General features: G+C 52.0%; 1 protein-coding gene across 1 annotated transcript; it reads right to left on the reverse strand.

Moving 5' to 3' along the window:
* Window positions 1-7,345: 7,345 nt before the first annotated feature.
* EXOSC4 (exosome component 4) lies at window positions 7,346-12,674 on the reverse strand. The gene is made up of 3 exons (XM_066578666.1): window positions 12,348-12,674; window positions 8,878-9,084; window positions 7,346-7,947 (listed from the first exon to the last, which is right to left on the reverse strand). The coding sequence occupies exons 1-3, from the start codon at window positions 12,516-12,518 to the stop codon at window positions 7,576-7,578; spliced, it is 750 nt and encodes a 249-aa protein (XP_066434763.1). The 5' UTR covers window positions 12,519-12,674; the 3' UTR covers window positions 7,346-7,575.
* Between the last annotated feature and the right edge of the window lie 4,621 nt (window positions 12,675-17,295).

Genomic DNA, 17,295 nt, shown 5'->3' on the forward strand with positions numbered 1-17,295 from the left:
GGGTAGGTAGGAGCATTGCGATTCTGAGTCGAGAGTTATTCCCAGAAACGTCTTCTGCTTGTCGGGATCTAGGCTGGATTTTTCCCAGTTTATGATCCATCCCAACGATTGGAGAAGTTCCAGCACTGTCTTCAGGTGTTTTGTTAGGAGTTTTTTGGACTCTGCTATTAATAGAATATCGTCCAGGTACGGTACTACTAGGATCGATTTTTCTCTCAAGTGGGCGGCTACCTCCGCCATAATCTTGGTAAAGATTCTGGGAGCTGAGGATATCCCGAAGGGCAGGCATCTGAACTGGTGGTGCTCTATTCTTCCGCCCATGTCCACTGCGAACCGCAGGTATTTCTGTGAATCTTTGTGGATCGGGATGTGAAAATAAGCGTCCTTTAGATCGATGGACGCCATGTAGGCTCCTCTGGGGATCAACTTTATTGTCGAGGAGATGGTTTCCATTTTGAATCTCCTGTATCGGACGCAGGTGTTCAGGTCTTTCAGGTTTATTATCGTCCGGTGTTTCCCGCCGGGTTTTTTTACTAAAAAGAGCCTGGAGTAATAGCCCTGGGTTTCCTCGTTTCGCGGTACGGGAGATATTGCGTTTAACCGTTGCAAGTCACGCACGCTTTGCCCTAGTAAATGTAGCTGTTTTTTTGGGGCTCGCGTGGTAATAAATTTCCTTCTGGGGATGGACACCAGCTCTATCTGGTATCCGTACTGTAGGATCTTTGGGATCCATGGGCCCCCGCAGATTGCGGCCCATTGATCCACAAAGCTCCCCAGCCTTGCCCCTACGGGGATGGCGTCAGGGTCTTTGCTTCGGCTCCCCCTGGTGGGGGTTGAAGAGGATATTCCTTCCTCTGCCCCCCTTGGGGTAACTCCAGCGGCCTGTCTTGCCCTTGCCTCGGTAGGCCTCGGGCTGCTGCATTGGGGCCCGGGGAAAGGTCTTCACTCTCTGTGGTTTTTCCTCAGGGAACCCTTTTTTCCTGTCGGCCGCCTTCTCTAGAATTTTATCTAGGTCCGGTCCGAATAGAAATTGGCCGTAGAATGGGAGGGCACACAATTTGTTTTTCGAGGCCAGGTCGCCTGACCATGACCTCAGCCATAACACCCTTCTGGCTGAGTTAGAGCGGGCTGTGGCTTTTGCTGAGAGTTTGACGGTCTCGGCCGCGGCGTCCGCTAGGAAGTTAGTGGCCATGCGCAAGATGGGAAGGGAGTTAAGGATCTGATCCCTCGGCGTTTTGTTGGTCAGATGTAGTTCCAGCTGCTCTAACCATACCCCCAGGGTCCGCGCCACGCAAGTGGCTGCGATCCCTGGCCTAAGGATGTTTGCCGCTGCCTCCCATGATTTCTTTAGGAGTCCCTCTGCCTTGCGATCAATGGGGTCTTTTAGCTGTGCGGCATCCTCAAAGGGAAGAGTCGTCCTCTTGGCTACCTTGGCCACCGGGACGTCTACCTTAGGTATTTCGTCCCAGCTTGCGCAAGCTTCCTCCTCCAGGGGGTATCTCCTTTTTACGCCTCGAGCGGAGTAGGAACCTGCGTCTGGTTTACTCCACTCTCTCTGAATTATTTTAGAGATGTTTTTGTGGACTGGGAAGGTATGTTTGCGCCTCTCCCCAAGTCCACTGAATATCTCATCCTGTCGGGTCCGCGGCTCTCTGGGCTGTTCTATTTTTAACGTAGCCCTAACTGATTTAATTAGTTCCGTCAACTCGTCTTGATGGAACAAATATTTCCTGTAGTCCTCCTCCTCTGAGGACTCTTCGGCCGCCTGTTCCTCTTGCTCTGATCCGATGGAATTCTCGGAATCAGAAGGCTCCTCGGGAACATATGCCTTTCTTTGGCGTTTCGCTGGCGGTGCCGGCAGTGACGTTAGAGCTGATCGAACCTCCTCCTTCACCAGCTTTCTAACGTCATCCAGGAATCCCCCCGATTCCTCTCTGACTAGCCTAGCCACGCATGCCTTGCATAGAGGCCTCTGATACGTGGCTGGCAGTCTCGTCCCGCATTCCACGCACTTTCGCAGTTTTGTTCTGGGGGGGATGTCTTTTATCCCCCTGACAAACAAAGCATTTTTGCGGGTAAACATGCAATTTTTCCATATACAGCATACTGGATATTTGCATTGTATTTTTGCCGCACTGGCTACTTACGGCCGCTGAGGCTGAGGTTTCAGCTGTCTCTGGGGCTGGAGCACTCATCTTTATACCAGTGCTGCAGACACCCTGCGACCTGTGATGCTGGTGTTCTGGCTTCTCTCAGGTTCCTATTTGAATTTTCGCGCTCCTGCGCTAAGCCCCGCCCCCTCCGCTCCTAATGCAGACGCGATGACGTCATCGCGCTGGACGTGAGATGCGGCGCCCCGCCCCATGCCGTCAAAGGGCTTCCTGGAGCGCCGCGCTGTAATTTCTGCCGGAGGACGAGGGGGACTGAGGCTCCCGCTTTGAACCCCCCATGGGCCACCGCGGGAGGAACCTGGCCCGGGGGTTACCACCCTGATGTGGCGTCCCGGGAGTCGTCTGGCTGCGAAGGGATGACAGGGTGAGCCACTGCCTTCCGATCCGCCTGTATACTTTCGCTGGCTTCTCCACCAGCTCCTCTCATAGATCCTGCCTCCTGGCAGGACAGGAAGACACTGAGGAAAGTGGGGAAGGGGGGGAGCTTTTAACCTCTCAGTATGTTCCTGTCCTACCAGGAGGAGGCAATCTCATTGGTGCTGTCGTGGAGACGACTGGGGGAAAAAATAATTAAGAAGGGGCTGGACTTGCCAATTGCAGAATAGGACACTGCAGTGAAGCGTTCCTGATCACGCCGCCACTTACCTGGACTGCACACAAGCTTAAGAGCAGGTGACTCCCATCATGGGAAGAAGAAAAGGCCATGGTACTGCTCATCTACCCTCAGAAGATGACAGGGGTCCGATGGAGCAATTCCTCTGCTCCTCTTGTGATCCAACTGACCGCCACATGAAGCTCAACATTGCAGAGGTGCCTGGCAGCTGCTTTCACAGCGACATTTGTGCCGCTGTTACTCCCACACAGGCTGCGGATGCTCAGTCCTTCTGCTCTCATGCCTGTGCCAGAAGGCAGGACGGTGTCCAATGCAGAGACTTTCCCTGGGGATTCCCCAGCTGGGGAGCATTAGAAGAGCTCCTATCCCCAGCTCCCACCTCTTCCACATATAGCCCAGGGGGGCACCATGGTGCTGGGAGCTGCAGTTGAGCATGCTGATAATGTGCATGCATCCTATGCATATAAGGACAATATGGTGAGAACTCATACTCTTCCTGTGAGTCCCAATAGCCCTATAACGACTCCTGCCCAGCACAGCTCCCCTCCAGCTCCTACTACCCACTCTCTGGTAGATACAGAATGGAACTGGAAGGCCCACTTATGGTGGGCACTACCCACAAAGGCAGAAATTGGTGGTCTTCTCCCAGAAGATGGAGGCCTCATGCAAAAAGAATATGTCTGCCTTACAACATGATCTGCAGCACGTGGCTCAGAGAATAGTGGCAGTAGAGGAAACAGAGGAAAGGATTCTGGATACATTGGACTCTCACAGACAGGCCATACAAGACCAAGCGCTTTACATTTCCGACTTGTTTATGCATCTGGATGACCTGGAGAACTGCAATCGACAGAATAACCAGCGTATCAGATGTCGCAGTAAGGAGCTTGAGACATGTTAGCTGGAATCATGGGCTCAGAAATTTTTCAGCGGTCCCCAGAAACCTCCTGGACAGATCCCTGGGCCCCAAATCTACTGACCCAAAACACCCTAGGAACTTTGGTTGCATTCATTTCTACAAGGATGAAGAGGTGATCCTATGGAATGTTAGGGAGTCCAGTGGTTTATCTTTCCGTATTCTCACTGGCCTGACACACCTTTCAGCTACATAAAGCCTTGAAGCCTCTGCTTAAAGGAGGTGTAGTACTGATGGGGTATCCCTTTCAGCTTCAGACTCGTAAAGGAGGTAAATCAGCTGTTTAAATCCTTTGGTAACCTCTCAATATTCTTGGGAACTTTTGACATTCCAATGATTGCTTTGCCAGATTGGCCTACTCCCACCCCCAGTTCCTTGGCAAACTGTGGGAAGAAAACCCCAGCTTCATGGAACACCGTTGGGACATACTTGAAGGCTTCCATCTCATCTATATTTTTAATATGTTAATTTGGGTAATTTGCCTCCATAGGTTATCTGTTTGCTACTGTAATTTTCTCTGCAGGTTCCCTCTTTCAGATGACCTGTGTGATATGTCTGTGTAATTACTTAATTTTTCAATTCATCTTCATGAGGCGGGGATGATTAGGAAAGCGCCCCCCCCCCCCCCCCCCACTGCTATTGACGTCTTCTGACCTATCATAGGACTAAAAGCATTAGGTGCTGTAAAGAATTATATAATAACCCTATGTAATATAATAAATCACAGTTGCATCTCACAACCAACAGCACATGCTCCGCCACACAATCAATTCAAAAATAATAGGTCAGCACGCAAAGTTTCCAGTAAAAAACTTTTCTATATTTTATTCATTACAATTAAAAAGATGCTACAATACAACAGAGATGAGTCTCCAATGTGCAGCAGACATTCAGAAGGAAGGCATACAACATATCAAGTTCATAGAACTAAATATATGCTCAAAAAATGCTTGAATGCAAATTATATATCAACGAACATTAAATTGTATAAAATGACAGGGGTGCAGGTGGGCTTTACACATTATGTACTGCTGCTTATATGCATAGATTCAATGCTTTATTGGCTTGATGTGTCATTTTATACAATTAAATGTTTGTTGATATACCATTTTGTATACATGCATTTTTGAGCATATATTTAATTCTATGAACTTGATATGTTGTATGCCTTCCTTCCATCTGTCTGCTGCACATTGGAGACTGATCTGTTGTACTGTAACATCTTTTTAATTGTAATGAATAAAATACAGAAACGCTTTTTATGGAAGCTTTGCGCGCTGACCTATTATTTTTGAATATTATGACACAAGTAGATTGATAATTTTGCAGGGATTAGACCCCTCATTTAGTTGTTGTTACAATACCCCTTCCCCCTTTACCCATAATGGATTGGGTACTTGGTGGCAGGGCTGACACTCATGATTGTTTCCTTTTTTTGTCATGACTAATGTGACCTTCTGCACATACAATGCTAAGTGCCTCAATGTCCCAGAAAGGAGAAGCCAAATACTATGCTATCAGCACAAAAATAGAGTCATGGTGGCATGTTTCAGAAAACCCACTTTAAGGCAAACCATATTCCCAGGTCCCCCTCTAAATATTATACATCCTGGCTCCATAGTCCCCACCCATCTAGCAAAGCTTGTGGAGTATCTATGGCCTTTCACAGGACTTTCCAACATTAAATCGTATGTTCAAAGATAGATCCGTCTCGCAGCTTTCCGTTTGTAAAAATCTCTGTAATGAGTGATGTGCCGACTCTGGCTAATGTTTATTTCTCTAATCGGGATCAAGTTTCTTTGCGACTATCAGGACTTGAAACTGGGATCTCCTGTGCTCTGTCTCTTCCGCGTAAGCTTCCCTGCTGAACCTAGCCTTGTTCCAGGCTCCTCTTAAACATACTTCCTGCCTGGTAAAAATATTGTTTAAAAAAAAGTAGTTCCTTTCTCCCTGTTCTGGCCCCGCCTTGCTTCTAATCAGGCTCCTTATAAGAGCCTGACTCTGCCACTGTACCAGCGCGTGATTATTGTGCTCTATAGCCATGACCTACCTCCTCTCCTCCTTCTCCACTACAAGCAAGCAACCTGAGACTTCCAGATAATGACTCCTGGCTTTCCTGTGAACAATGCTACCTGCCTCCTCCATCTGTACCACAACCTGAGACTCCCAGAATAGGACTCCTGGCTTTCCTCCTGATGCTACCCGCCTCCTCCATCTGTACTGCGACCCGAGACTTTCTGGTAATGACTCCTGGCTATCCTGACTACTCTAGTGTCCTGTACGGCTACTACACCTGTGGCTCCTATCCAGTGTCAGATATTTAGTTTTAATATTAAGGCGTTCACTTGTATGGATGCCAAGATTAAGCGCTGTTACACCGTAAACGTGTTGATGCTAGGGGGCAATGGATGCCTGTCAGAACTGTATTTAAAAGATGCCATAATAAACTGAAGGTTTTTTTTATTCAAGGTAGTGCTAGACTTTTACAAACTTGTTTTGCAGGTTTGAGGGACCCCAATCTGGAGAAGGGGGTTCTACCACCGGAAGCATCTAGCTAGATCAGGGGTGTCAAATTCATTTTTACCGAGGGCCACATTAGCTTTACGGTCATTTTCGCAAAAACCTTGTTCATAGCACAAGAAAGTTATGCTAAGACCGGCTTCACACGACCAAGAAAACCACACTAGATTTGTGCCCTGCGAGACGCACAAATATGAACCACCTTCTTTTGAATGGGGTCATACACGAGTGATTTTTTTTTCCTGCATGGCACCACGATGTGATGCGAGAAGCAAATTGCGACATGTTCTATCTGGCTGCGTGATCTTGCATCACAGCTCCATTGTTTTCAACGGGGCCAGTGGCAGCAGAGACAGCCCCATTGAAAGTAATGGGAGAACTTAGTGATCCACTGCTGCAGCTGACAGCCACTCCGGTGGATCCCTGCATCTTCGAAGTGATGTGAGGCAGTTTTCACATGAAAACGCCTCGCATCCACAGGACTTTCACATGATTGGTTCGTGATCATGGTTCGATATCACCCTTGCAAAGTTAGCCCAAAACCGTGCACAATAGCACATCCGTCGGTGTGAAGCCGACCCAAGACTGAATAGTAATATTGCACCCCATAACCTCATTAACAATAGTGCCTTCTATAACGGCCCCAGTAGAACTAAGTGACCCTCATAGTAGTCGCAGTAGTAATAACAGCGCCACCTGTTGGCCTATCGCTGAGTAACATCCCCACAGGCGTTCCATTCACCCAACATTGTAAGCTAGGCCGAATGAAGACACCGTCCATCTAGATCAACCTGTTATTTTAATAGTTCCTACCTGTCTGTAAGGCCTGGGTCACAACCCACTCCTCCCCTGCTTAGAGACACTAAGAAGTGGAGAAGGTCAGCGGTCACAGACTCTGCACTTCCGCTGCCTGACCAGAGGTTCAAGCTGGGTGAATTGAATGTGTTATTTGGCCCTATGCCCATGCAGCAACCTAAAAGGAGGCGGTGGACCAGCTTCAGCCCAGAGGCCTTATGTTTGACGTGTGTTCTAGATAGTCATCTATCAGACATACATAGAACATGAGAATACCCCTTAAAGCTTTATTCACAGTCTAAACCACCCCTTTAAATAAGACAAATCATGTTACAATTTTTTTTTTTAATGCAATACAAAAACATGAACAATAAGTTTTTTTTATTAATATAACTTTATATATTTAAGAAAAATTAAAAAATATGGCCCGTCGCTGTAATCCCATCTCTCAGGGTACACACTTCTCTGTTGAGCTCCGCTCTGTCATTGTAGCTCCTCCCTCTGCCACCATCGTTATCCTCCAGCTCCTGCCACACATCGGCTTCTAGAAGAGTCACAACCTACGCAGACCCTCGATCTCCGATCAGCGCTGTGACCTCCTGTAAGTGGTCGCGCACCACCTGGTCCAGCACGGCGTACACGTCCTTACAAGCCTTGCTGGCTGCATCGATCACACGATCCAGGTGATCCTCGTGCAGCCGCGAGTTCATCTCCAGTAACGCGATCTGGTCAGACTTGGGTAACAGAGCTAAAGCCAACTGGGGCCCCCCCGACGCCTCCTCCACGTAGCTGAGATCCGCCAGCGGCGTGTCCTCGATGAAGCCGGCCGAGCTAGCGCACACGTAATCCCGCATAGGGATCCCAGCATCGATGACCGCCAGGGTAGCTGCGTTCACACACGTGCAGTAATTGCCGCCATCTGCTTGCAGGATCTAAAAAGGAAGAAAATGTATATTATATCTAATAATCCAGAACTTCTGATAATCTAGACCATGGTGACCTCTCGTGTCCCCTCCATTTAATCTTAGATAGTAAGCTCTTGCGATCAGGGCCCCCACTCCTCAGTTACTTGTACGGCACCGTGGAATATATTGACACTACTTGTAAAGTTAATCATACAGAGATGCTCCAGTCAGAAATGGCTGATAACAGGGATTAATAGATTTAGTGATTCTAGTAACCCCCATTTCACTGCAGATCAACTGTGGAAAGCCTGCCTCCACACTCCCGCCATGCAACCGTGCATATGCCCTTAAAGGGCGATTCAGGTTTTAGAGATGGATGGGCTGTCCTCAGGATAGGCCACCAATATCTGATCAGTGGGGGTGGCGTCACTACCTGGGAGCCTGCAGACCAGCTGATTGAAGGGGCCTCTCCAAGACTTACATCCGAGTGTGATCCTGTTTGCACTCAGAATGTCCGTATTTTTGTAGCGGTCGTTTTGAGTACCGCAGCCTCGACCCATTGGAGTAACTAGGACAAGGCTGCAGTACTCTGAATAACCGCTGCCATAAAATAGACTTCGGAGTACGATGAACAGGATCGCACTCAGATGGAAACATAGAAGCAGCCCCTTCAATCAGCTCATTGGCGGCGGTCCGCTGGTGATCAGATATTGTGGCCTACACCCTCAGGACGGGCCAGCAATTTCTGCAGCCTGGATAACCACTTGAAAAGGAGTTGTCTGCGCTGCTCGTGACCCCCTACTGGCTCGCTGCACTGGACTGATAGATGGGAATCCCGAGCGGCGGACCCCTCTTTTCAGAGGATAGGTCATCAGTTGAAACCTGCCCAGACATCCCCTTTAACTTCTGGTGTGAAGGCTCCCACAATCCTCTCCTCCATCAGCGCCACCTTCTCACCTGTACATAGATGTCTATCTGACAGCGCGGGTACAGCTGGGTGAGGATGGCGGCTTCGAACGTCTGCTTCAGATGCATGGTCATCTCCGTGGACGTCCGGTCTCCATGCGGACGACGCTTCCTTTCTCCGGTACTGAAGGTGGCCATGCTGTACTGGCAGTTCACCACAGCGCGGTCATGGAGGGTTTTAGCACGAGACCCTCGAATCTAGAACAGTGGGGGACAGGATTAATGTCAGTGGTATATAATGTAAATCCAACAGTCAAGATCGGCGCGCCCCACCAGGCGCCAGCCAGCCACCCGAACAACGGCGCGCCCCACCAGGCGCCAGCCAGCCACCCGAACAACGGCGCGCCCCACCAGGAGCCAGCCAGCCACCCGAACAACGGCGCGCCCCACCAGGCGCCAGCCAGCCACCCGAACAACGGCGCGCCCCACCAGGCGCCAGCCAGCCACCCGAACAATGGCGCGCCCCACCATGCGCCAGCCAGCAACCTGAACACCGGTGTGCCCCACCATGCGCCAGTCACCCGCACATCGGCGCGCCCCACCATGCGCCAGTCAGGAACCTGAACACCAGTGCGCCCCACCATGCGCCAGTCAGGAACCTGAACACCAGTGCGCCCCACCATGCGCCAGTCAGCAACCTGAACACCAGTGCGCCCCACCATGCGCCAGTCAGCAACCTGAACACCAGTGCGCCCCACCATGCGCCAGTCAGCAACCTGAACACCAGTGCGCCCCACCATGCGCCAGTCAGCAACCTGAACACCAGTGCGCCCCACCATGCGCCAGTCAGCAACCTGAACACCAGTGCGCCCCACCATGCGCCAGTCAGCAACCTGAACACCAGTGCGCCCCACCATGCGCCAGTCAGCAACCTGAACACCAGTGCGCCCCACCATGCGCCAGTCAGCAACCTGAACACCAGTGCGCCCCACCATGCGCCAGTCAGCAACCTGAACACCAGTGCGCCCCACCATGCGCCAGTCAGCAACCTGAACACCAGTGCGCCCCACCATGCGCCAGTCAGCAACCTGAACACCAGTGCGCCCCACCATGCGCCAGTCAGCAACCTGAACACCAGTGCGCCCCACCATGCGCCAGTCAGCAACCTGAACACCAGTGCGCCCCACCATGCGCCAGTCAGCAACCTGAACACCAGTGCGCCCCACCATGCGCCAGTCAGCAACCTGAACACCAGTGCGCCCCACCATGCGCCAGTCAGCAACCTGAACACCAGTGCGCCCCACCATGCGCCAGTCAGCAACCTGAACACCAGTGCGCCCCACCATGCGCCAGTCAGCAACCTGAACACCAGTGCGCCCCACCATGCGCCAGTCAGCAACCTGAACACCAGTGCGCCCCACCATGCGCCAGTCAGCAACCTGAACACCAGTGCGCCCCACCATGCGCCAGTCAGCAACCTGAACACCAGTGCGCCCCACCATGCGCCAGTCAGCAACCTGAACACCAGTGCGCCCCACCATGCGCCAGTCAGCAACCTGAACACCAGTGCGCCCCACCATGCGCCAGTCAGCAACCTGAACACCAGTGCGCCCCACCATGCGCCAGTCAGCAACCTGAACACCAGTGCGCCCCACCATGCGCCAGTCAGCAACCTGAACACCAGTGCGCCCCACCATGCGCCAGTCAGCAACCTGAACACCAGTGCGCCCCACCATGCGCCAGTCAGCAACCTGAACACCAGTGCGCCCCACCATGCGCCAGTCAGCAACCTGAACACCAGTGCGCCCCACCATGCGCCAGTCAGCAACCTGAACACCAGTGCGCCCCACCATGCGCCAGTCAGCAACCTGAACACCAGTGCGCCCCACCATGCGCCAGTCAGCAACCTGAACACCAGTGCGCCCCACCATGCGCCAGTCAGCAACCTGAACACCAGTGCGCCCCACCATGCGCCAGTCAGCAACCTGAACACCAGTGCGCCCCACCATGCGCCAGTCAGCAACCTGAACACCAGTGCGCCCCACCATGCGCCAGTCAGCAACCTGAACACCAGTGCGCCCCACCATGCGCCAGTCAGCAACCTGAACACCAGTGCGCCCCACCATGCGCCAGTCAGCAACCTGAACACCAGTGCGCCCCACCATGCGCCAGTCAGCAACCTGAACACCAGTGCGCCCCACCATGCGCCAGTCAGCAACCTGAACACCAGTGCGCCCCACCATGCGCCAGTCAGCAACCTGAACACCAGTGCGCCCCACCATGCGCCAGTCAGCAACCTGAACACCAGTGCGCCCCACCATGCGCCAGTCAGCAACCTGAACACCAGTGCGCCCCACCATGCGCCAGTCAGCAACCTGAACACCAGTGCGCCCCACCATGCGCCAGTCAGCAACCTGAACACCAGTGCGCCCCACCATGCGCCAGTCAGCAACCTGAACACCAGTGCGCCCCACCATGCGCCAGTCAGCAACCTGAACACCAGTGCGCCCCACCATGCGCCAGTCAGCAACCTGAACACCAGTGCGCCCCACCATGCGCCAGTCAGCAACCTGAACACCAGTGCGCCCCACCATGCGCCAGTCAGCAACCTGAACACCAGTGCGCCCCACCATGCGCCAGTCAGCAACCTGAACACCAGTGCGCCCCACCATGCGCCAGTCAGCAACCTGAACACCAGTGCGCCCCACCATGCGCCAGTCAGCAACCTGAACACCAGTGCGCCCCACCATGCGCCAGTCAGCAACCTGAACACCAGTGCGCCCCACCATGCGCCAGTCAGCAACCTGAACACCAGTGCGCCCCACCATGCGCCAGTCAGCAACCTGAACACCAGTGTGCCCCACCATGCGCCAGCTACCTGAACTCCGGTGGAATTTAAATCTGCAGGATGCCAATTTTACCCCCACTAAGGCCTCACGCACACGGGTGAATTTTTGCTAAGGAATCCGGAGTGGGCGCCCGCCTCCAGATCCCGCAGCTATAACCCTCCATGGCATGCCATAGAATAATGACGCTTCACGCACACGGGCGGAATGTGTGCGTGTCGTGGACGAGGCCCAAGGCTGCATGCACAGGGGCGGTTGGATTCCGCAGTCGGACACGCGCAGTGCAAGTTTTGTTTTTTTAAAATCCTGCTTTTGCAGCAGAATCTACGGCCCGTCTGGGGTGCCGATTGCGGACGGGCCGCGGGTCCATTGACTTCATTGGAAGCCGTCCTTATGGACACCGCAGGTAAACGAAGCATGCTACGATGGCTCCTCTGTGAGCGGAAACCGCAATTGGTTTCCAGCCGTGCTGCAGAAGCGGCCAGGCAGGTACGCTGGGGTCACCGCCCGCCCGGGTGCAGGGGCCTAGAGACAGCTCTCTGACGTCATCACTTGCTTGCTATCGTTTTTCCGAGCGGACGATACGCTGTGGATCGCCACTGCTTCCAGCGGATTTCAGGCCGTTCCGCAGCGCAGCCGCTTTGTGTGACCGCGCCTGCACCGAGCACACCTCACCTCATGCGGCCCGTACACCACCGCCAGCGCCTTGGTGTTCCCCTGCTCCATGTAGGCAGAGCCGTCTGCCTGCGCGAACACTCCCATCCGGGCCTGGATCTTCCGCAGCTCCCCGGACTTCCTCCCGTCCACCCGGTAGCCCTGATCGGACAGCAGCTCTAAACCCGCCATGCTGCAGCGTGAGGGAGATGAGGACCTGCGGTGACGTCAGCACCATGTGATAGGTGTGGGAGGAGTCAGACAAGAGGACAGCAGAGCCCTCAGTCCGTACAGATCATCGCGTTCTAGCGCGCGGAGACCCCGGTGCTGCAGAGTATATCGCAGCTGTAGGAGGAGCGCGCATGTCTGCAGCCGTTCGGAAACCAACGGTCTAAGTATTGGCTCCTCCCACAGAAGTGGTCGGTCACGTGGGAGTGACGTCGCCACAGGTCCTTTAGCCTACTAGAAGTTACATCTACTAAGTCCGTGCGGAGGTAACCTACCAGCCTGCTGACACCCAGAGAACCTACCGGTCACCCCACATTATCAACTGTCACCCCCAAGTACCTACCTGTCACCCCACATTTTCCAGTCACCCCCAAGTATCAAACTGTCACCCCACATTATCAACTGACACCCCCAAGTACCTACCTGTCACCCCACATTATCAACTGACACCCCCAAGTACCTACCTGTCACCCCACATTATCAACTGTCACCCCCAAGTATCTACTTGTCACCCCAAATTATCAGCTGTCACCCCACATTATCAACTGTCACCCCCAAGTACCTAACTGTCACCCCACATTTTCCAGTCACCCCCAAGTATCAACCTGTCACCCCACATTATCAACTGTCACCCCCAAGTACCTAACTGTCACCCCACATTATCAACTGTCACCCCACATTATCAACTGTCACCCCCAAGTACCTAACTGTCACCCCACATTATCAACTGTCACCCCCAAGTATCTACTTGTCACCCCACATTATCAATTGTCACCCCCAAGTATCTACTTGTCACCCCAAATTATCAACTGTCACCCCCAAGTATCTACCTGTCACCCCCAAGTATCTACCTGTCACCCCCAAGTTCATACCTGTAACCAATTACCTACATATCCCCCTCATTATCCAGTCACCCCCAAGTACCTACCTTCCACCCCACATTATCGACTGTCACACCCAAGTACTTACCTGTCACCCCACATTATCAACTGTCACCCGACTTCATCCAGTCACCCCCAAGTACCTACCTGTCACCCCACATTTTCCAGTCACATCAACCTGTCACCTCCAAGTACATACCTGTCACCCCACATTATCAACTGTCACCCCACTTTATCCCATCACACCCAAGTACCTACCTGTCACCCCACAGTATCAACTGTCACCCTCAAGTACCTACATGTCACCCCACATTATCTACCTGTCACCCCCAAGTACCTACCTGTCACCCAACATTATCCAGTCACCCCCAAATACCTACCTATCACCCAACATTATCTACCTGTAAGCCCCAAGTACCTACCTGTCACTCCACATTATCTGCCTGTTCACCCCAAGTATCTACTTGTCACCCCACATTATCATCTGTCACCCCCAAGTTCATACCTGTAACCAATTACCTACCTATCACCCCACATTATCCAGTCACCCCCAAGTACCTACCTTTCACCCCACATTATCAACTGTCACTCCCAAGTACTTACCTGTCACCCCACTTTATCCAGTCATCCCCAAGTACCTACCTGTCACCCCACATTATCTACCTGTCACTCCACATTATCCAGTCACCCCCAAGTACCTACCTGTCATCCAACATTATCAACTGTCACCCCCAAGTACCTACATGTCACCCCACATTATCTACCTGTCACCCCCAAGTATCTACCTGTCATCCCACATTATCAACTGACACCCCCCAAGTACCTACCTGTCACCCCACATTATCAACTGTCACCCCCAAGTATCTACCTGTCACCCCACATTATCTTCTATCACTCCCAAGTACGTACCTGTCACCCCACATTATCAGCTGTCACCCCCCAAGTACCTACCTGTCACTCCACATTATCTACCAGTCAGCCCCAAGTATCTTTCACCTCCAAGTATCTACCTGTCACCCCAAGTACCTACCTGTCACCCCACATTATCCAGTCACCCCCAAGTACCTACCTGTCACCCCACATTATCAACTGTCACCCCCAAGTACCTGCCTGTTACCCCACATATCACCTGTCACCCCAAATGATCCAGTCCCCCCCAAGTACCTACCTGTCACCCCCGAAGTATCTATCTGTCAACCCAAATTATCCAAAATAAAGTAATGGTCCGCAGCAAAAGAACAGTGGAGAAGCTACACACCTCAATACTTCAATAAGGCCTTATGCACACAGCCGTGATGGGCTCCGCAAGCGGAATACTGCAGCGGAGTCCGTCACGGCACCCCACAAAGACCCCATACTTACCTGCGGATCCACTGCCCGAAGTCCTGCATGACGCTCCGGTGCGTCATAGGATGCGGCCAGCGGTGGGCAGGGCGCGTATTCACGCTATACTTCTGCTGTGCTACAGCGAAAGTATAGCGTGACGGGCAGCTTCTATTGACTACAATGGGAGCCGTCCGGGCGTATATCCGCGGCAAATAGGACATGCTGTGGGTAATTTCACGGTGGAGTTCTGCAGCATGTACATTGAGCTGTTAGGTTCAATAGAACCTAATAGCTGCAGTGAAACGCCGCGGATTTCTGCCGCGTTTCACGCGGTGGAAATCCGGCCGTTTGCATTAGGCTCAAGAGTAGCCAATGCTTGCCACAAAGAGGGTGGGACTGCAACCCAGAGGTAAATGAAATAGCAAAACTATGGAAGATGGAAAAGAGTAAAAAATATAAAAAGACTTTATTTCTCCATTGTATTTTTACTCTTTTGCATCTTCCATTGCGGCCATAATTTTGCTAACCTAAATTATCCAGTCACCCCCAAGTACCTACCTGTCACCCCACATTATGCAGCTTCACTCCCAAGTACCTACCTGTCACCTCACATTATGCAGCTTCACCCCCAAGTACCTACCTGTCACCCCACATTATCCAGTCACCCCCAAGTACCTACCTGTCACCCCACATTATCCAGTCACCCCCAAGTACCTACCTGTCACCTCACATTATGCAGCTTCACCCCCAAGTACCTACCTGTCACCCCACATTACCTATTTCAAGACAGCAGCACACAGGAATCTTCTGATGTGTCGTTATGAAGTCCACAAATAAAAACGACGTTTCGACGACGACATATTGTCTTGGTTAAGCGCAATAACACAAACAGACATCTAATATAAATAAGCCTCCATGCTTTTTCATGCCCCACACTTTGCCCTCTTTGCTGTAACTTTGGTGACTGATGTTGGTGTCATTAGATGACACACATGCCCATCGATGCCGTAACATCATCACATGTGAGTTTAATACATTCAGGGACTGTCAGGCGGGTTGGAAGTTATTATGTTAAGTCTATAGGTGGCGCTGCTTTGCTTCAGGCTTGCGCTGGAATGAGTGAAGCGTTGCTAAGCAACACAGCATACATCGCTAAGCTGCCCTATACACTGCCCAACTAAGAGCGAGAGAGAAACAGCAATAGAGATAGAGAGACAGTGAGAGAAAGCGATAGACAAGAATAGAGAGACAGTGAGATAAAGAGTGATAGAGAGACAGAGTGAGAGCGATAGAGAGACAGAAAAATAGCGATAGATAGAGAGACAGACACAGCTGTCTCTGCTCCCCACACACAGCATGTCACGTTCCACCTCTCCCGGCTGACAGCATCTGAGGTCCCCAGGTTCCAGCTGCTCCACACACACAGCATGTCAGGTCCCGGCCGCTGTCACTGTAGCCGGCCGTGTAGCAGCATCTCACCTCCCGCCCCCTGTCACTGCCGCCGCTGTTCGCTCATCATCTCCCCTCCCGGCTAGTGTCTTTTTGAAGCCATACCCCCTTCTACCCTCCTGGGTCCGGCACTGTAAGTCTTCACCTCCATCTCTGGGCCCACTGTCATATCGCTGGATAGCTTGAGACAAGGACACTAAAGCCTGCAATGCTGTAAATAGTGCCGGATCAGCCGCACTCCTGTCCCCAACTGTAACTGTTCCCAGCACCCATCCATCTGCGCTGCAATGTCTCCTGTCATCCACCGCCGATGCTGAAGAAGGGCCCACAATCATCCCATCCACCGCCAACGCTGAAGCCTGGTCCGGTCTCCCGCCGACGCAGAAGCTGGGTGCACGCTCTCCTTTTCCACGTCCCACGACCAGTGTCACCCGCAGTCTTACTCTTCAGCTGGCATCAAGCTAGGAAATCGCCAGCTGTGGGCGTTCACTACAACTCCACCAGGGCATACCCATGTCTCCACCCACACTTCTGGTGGAAACAAGATGCACCAGTACCCATCATGTCATAGTTGTCCATAGTAGCGGGGTCACTAGAAATCACAAGTATAAGAGGTATATCAGCAGCCCAGCCTCTTAATAATCATGTGTAGGCTAGTGCAGTAAGGCACCCCTCCACACCCCACCACACCAGTCATAGTCCCACACTCAGAACCTTAAACAGCCCGGCCAATGCCCATTAAACCAGGGCACAGTAGTACTACTAAGGGTTTGTGTGCCTTTACGCTAATAATTTGTACCCCCAGACCGGTATGCAGCAGCCAAATATGTCAGGTGTAGAACAGCCTATCATACACCTCAAATAAGTACATGGTAGGCTTTCTACACAGCCAATGGGAGAAGTAGTCATTTCAGACGCATACATGGAACAGGGAAGGGCCAATCAAGCGATACCCAATGTCAAAATGATCTATGACCCTTATAGTCTGAAATGGATAAACACTAGAGATTAAGTAAGCTATATCCAGCACAACACATGCAAAAAAGATGACTTTTTATTATTTTGTTTATGCAAATAGCACATGA

This window comes from Eleutherodactylus coqui, chromosome 9 (assembly GCF_035609145.1).
Source record: "Eleutherodactylus coqui strain aEleCoq1 chromosome 9, aEleCoq1.hap1, whole genome shotgun sequence".
Classification (NCBI taxonomy): Eukaryota; Metazoa; Chordata; class Amphibia; order Anura; family Eleutherodactylidae; genus Eleutherodactylus; species Eleutherodactylus coqui.